Consider the following 4,541-nt stretch of genomic DNA (forward strand, 5'->3'; position numbering starts at 1 on the left):
TTTATCCGCTTAAAACTTTCACTTGTTTCACTAGAATTACATATATAACCATCTATCTACGTACCCAAAAGTAGAAAATTTAGATGAAAATTTGTTGAATTTTTCTACGTTCTGTATAAATTTTTAAAGTTTGACTTATGTGGTTTCGATTAAAGCATGAACCATATTTTTATAAAAATACCTATACCAAAAAAATTTTTACTTGAAAAACATTGTAAATATTATACAAAAAAGAACCATGCAATCACTTTTGATTGCCCGTGTATGTACGTATGTGTGTCTAACAAATTATGGCTTGTTATCAAAATACCGATATTAACTAACAAACTTAATATTATATAGTACAAATGTGTTTGTAAAATTAATTTCATTAAAATTATTTCTGCAATCAAATTTTCTATTCATGCAAAAAGCCAAACGCATAAATTTGTACGTACATATATACACATGCCTTTGTAAATATGTAGGTATGTAATGTATGTATGTAAGATATATATGTACATACAAATGTACGATTGGTCGGCTTTCGTCTTCCCCTCGCCGCTCCCATTAACACACAAATTATTCAATTTCTGCGAATCGGCACCAGATTGGCACGTGCGCGAAACCATTAACCCCATGTTTGCGAAATATTTAGATTTTCGCATAAGTTTGCATTTAATAAAGCAATACTCGTACATTTTGTATGGTGAATAATATTAATTAATTTAAAATTCTGCATGTAACCATGTTCTCGACGATACATGTAACTTTCATAAAGATTAAACATAAAAATTGTGCTTCATTAACAGTTGCAACCAGCTGAAACCAAAAAAACTATGTCCGCTGAATGGGTTAAAGACCAACTGGAATTGACATTTTTTACACGCATACATGCATACATTCATATACACATGTACAGTGGAGTAGCACTAGGTTGCTTGTACTTTGATGTGTTTGAATCTTTTATGGTACTGAAGATTTGCTTAGGGATGAAAAATATTAAAAATCGTTCGTGCATATATGTAAATATATTTTTATAAACGCTTGGAAGTATAGAAATTTTTAATATTAAAAAATAAATAAAATAATTTTTTTGTATATATATAAATTTTGTTCAAGGCACATTGACCCACCTGTACAAAAATTGTGGCGCGGCATGGACAAAAATTTTACAATTTCGGACCGAAAAATATGAAAACGAGCTAAGTTGCACGTTACATCTGTGCACTTCCGATAAAACCACATATGTTTGTGATTTTACAAGTTTTGATTTTATTAAAAAAAAATTAATGTATTTTGCTGCAGAAAACATACACTTTTATTTAATGTTTATTAAAATGACACTTTAAAATACTAGTTAATGATTGAAATATTGGTATGGAACAGAGAAATAGAGTGTTTTGTCAAAAATTAGCAAAAATTGCCAAGATTCGAGATAACTTATTTTACTGGTTATAGAGAAGTAGTTGCCACTTTTCACTTGGCTGGCCGAGATTTCTTCATTTTAAGATTTTAGAATTTTTGTGTCGGATTGACAAAGTTGCGCTTGTTGGTGATGAATTTGCGGGGAGATGTGCTGCGGTTGTTTTTATGAATGAATTTACTTGGCCTTGAGAAATATGCAAATGCGTTTATGAATGAAATAGTTATTGTTGTATTTGAGTATACGTGTAATTATGTGCATATATATGTATGTATGCTGCCGTGATTTGTACATATATACATTTATATGCATGTTCGTAGTTTTTTTGGCAGTAATATGCACATACATATATATGCATGCAAAAACGTTATCAATTAATGGAGCATGTACATACGTATGCGTAGAAAATGCATTTTCATTTGACTCCAAAACTATTGGGGCATATTAGTAGACGAAATAAAGTCGACTCTTAAGTTAAAGTTTGTCAGCCCCAAATAAGAAGAAAGTTAGTATGTATGTACATACATATATGTAATATTATGTGCATGCGCAAGAACGTTATCAATAAATGATTTTGGAGTATGTGTATTGGGTACATATGTACATTTGTAGGTATGTACATACATATATACATTCAGATGCGATCAACTAATTAGCAACGAAATTCAATATGATATTGTTTGCAAATTATGTTTATTTATTTTTAATGATTTTAATTTAAAATATAATTCAATCTGTAACAAGAACCACAATAATACAAGTTTAAAAGCTTGCACAAATTGCAAAAAACCGAATCAAACTTCAAGAAATGGTCATCCAAATTTTTAATTAGAATATTTAAAAAAATTTCGGGTATGCAGTATTGTAGTCCATTCAATTATAGTATAAGAAAGTGCAAGTTTCAAGTTGTTAAAAATTACCATTGATTTTATAGATTTTTTTTTTGTGGGGGTGTTGCTGTTTTTTTTTTCATACAAAAAAAATTGTGATTATGTGTTACAGTAGACGCTCACAAATTAGAACTCTTAGTAATTAGAATTTCCAGAAATTAGAATCAACTTTTTGAATACATTACACGCTCTGAAATTAGAATCGAAAATTCTAATTTCAGAGCGTATTTTGTTTTTTTGTTGCAAAATAGATATAAAAAGGGGAATCCCCAATTTATTCATGTTACGCTCGGTAGTCGTTGGATTTTCGTCGCTATCTGTACAGTTTTTGTTAGTTTTTGTTTGAAATTCGATTCGCGTGCACGTGTTTCGGCATTGTTTGCTTAAAAGTAAAAGTCGTTCGTTGAAATGCCAAATAAACGTAAGAAAAATACTTTGTCTTTGGAAACCAAAGTGCAGGTCTTGGAAAAGCTTGACCAAGGTATTCAAGGGAAGCGGTTAGCCCTAGAATTTGATGTGGCGCCATCTGCAATCACCTATATCAAATCTATGAAATCATCAATTTTAAGCGCTGTTTCTAATACCTATCATAAGGCTAACAAAAAATCATTGCATATCGCTGAATATCCAAAAATGGAAGCAAGTCTTTATAAGTGGTTTTTAAATCAACGCGAAAAAAAGTGTACATTAACTGGGCCAATACTAAAGGAGAAAGCCAAACAAATATTCAAAGTGGAATATCCCGATAAAGATGAAAGTACATTTAGCGCAAGTGATGGATGGTTTAGCAAATTTAAAAAACGACACGGAATACGTTTTTTAAAAATTTGTGGCGAGATTCTCTCTAGTGATGTTGCTTCAGTCACCCCGTTTATTCACAGATTTCGTGCAAAAGTCGATGAGATGGGGCTAATGGAGTCACAAATATATAATGTAGATGAAACCGGATTATTTTACCGTTGTTTACCTGACAAAACATACGTCTCTCTTTTCGAGAAAACCGCCCCCGGGTATAAAATCCAGAAGGAACGAATTTCAGTGTTACTTGGTGTAAATGCTGATGGATCACATAAATTAATGCCATTAGTAATTGGAAAAGCAAAAAAACCAAGAAGTTTCCAAGGATTCAATAATCCACTCCATTACAACTTTTCAAAAAATGCTTGGATGACATCTCGGATTTTTCATGATTGGTTTCACAAGATATTTATTCATGAGGTAAGAAAAAACTTTGTTTTTTTAGGTTCAGTAATTCCAAAATATTTTCAATTCACAGGTGATTCGTTTCTCTCAGGAAAATAATTTGCCTCCGAAGGCAATTTTGCTAATTGACAACTGCTCTGCTCATGCACCAATTGAGAAACTTCAAAGCGACGATGGAAATATAATTGCATTTTTCTTTCCACCAAATGTAACAGCAACTTTACAACCAATGGATCAGAATCCTATTAAGTTAACCAAGCTAAACTACAGAAGTATGCTTCTTTCTCAATTAATTGCTGAAGGAGGTGACCTCAAGGTTCGCTTGAAATCCTTTTCAATTCGAAATGCAATCATGCTATTAAAGCAAGCTTGGTATGATGTTCCAGAAAGAGTAATAAAAAAGTCCTGGTCAAAGTTGAACAACTGGGACTCTGATCAGTATGAAAGTGATGACGATGATGTGCCACTAGCACAGCTACTGCAAAAAGATCAAGACTGCAATGGAGCTCTTCAGGCAGCTATTTTAACAGAAATAGAGCCAACTAATAACATTAGCATATCAGAAATTGAAATATGGAACAATGATGTGCTTGATAACGACCCTGCACATGATCTCAATAGCGATGATGAGTCTTCAGGTAGCAGCGAATTTGATGACCGGGAGGTCTTACCAGTTGTCTCTACTTCTACAGCCATTGAAAGCGTCAATAATTTAATAAAATGGTGTACTTATAGTGAATCGTTTTCCGCAAAGCACACAAGCAATCTGCTAGCTCTTCGCAATGAGATTGTTATTGCAGAAACAAATAAAAGGAAGAAGCAAACAGCAATAACAGACTACATGCCTGCAAATTAGTTACGAAGTTTTTGATTAATTTTTGGCTGTTTTAATGTATATTTATCTCTGTATCTCTTATGTATTTTTGATAAAAAAAAATATATTTACTGTAATTGGAGTTTTTGTTTTTTGGACCTTTTTTTGACTTAGCGCATAAATACATATATGTATATTGGATTGTTACCTTATGTTTTCTCGTTTTTAT

General features: G+C 31.9%; 1 protein-coding gene across 1 annotated transcript; it reads left to right on the forward strand.

The window, feature by feature from the left end:
* Positions 1-3,571: 3,571 nt before the first annotated feature.
* Positions 3,572-4,354, forward strand: LOC118756888 (jerky protein homolog-like; the record flags this gene model as incomplete). The annotated part of the gene is made up of 1 exon (XM_036491624.1): positions 3,572-4,354. A coding segment is annotated over one exon (783 nt), but the record flags the coding sequence as incomplete, so codon positions are not given.
* Between the last annotated feature and the right edge of the window lie 187 nt (positions 4,355-4,541).

This window comes from Rhagoletis pomonella, unplaced genomic scaffold (genome assembly GCF_013731165.1).
Source record: "Rhagoletis pomonella isolate Grant_MI unplaced genomic scaffold, Rhpom_1.0 Rhpom_scaffold_12747, whole genome shotgun sequence".
In the NCBI taxonomy this organism is placed as follows: Eukaryota; Metazoa; Arthropoda; class Insecta; order Diptera; family Tephritidae; genus Rhagoletis; species Rhagoletis pomonella.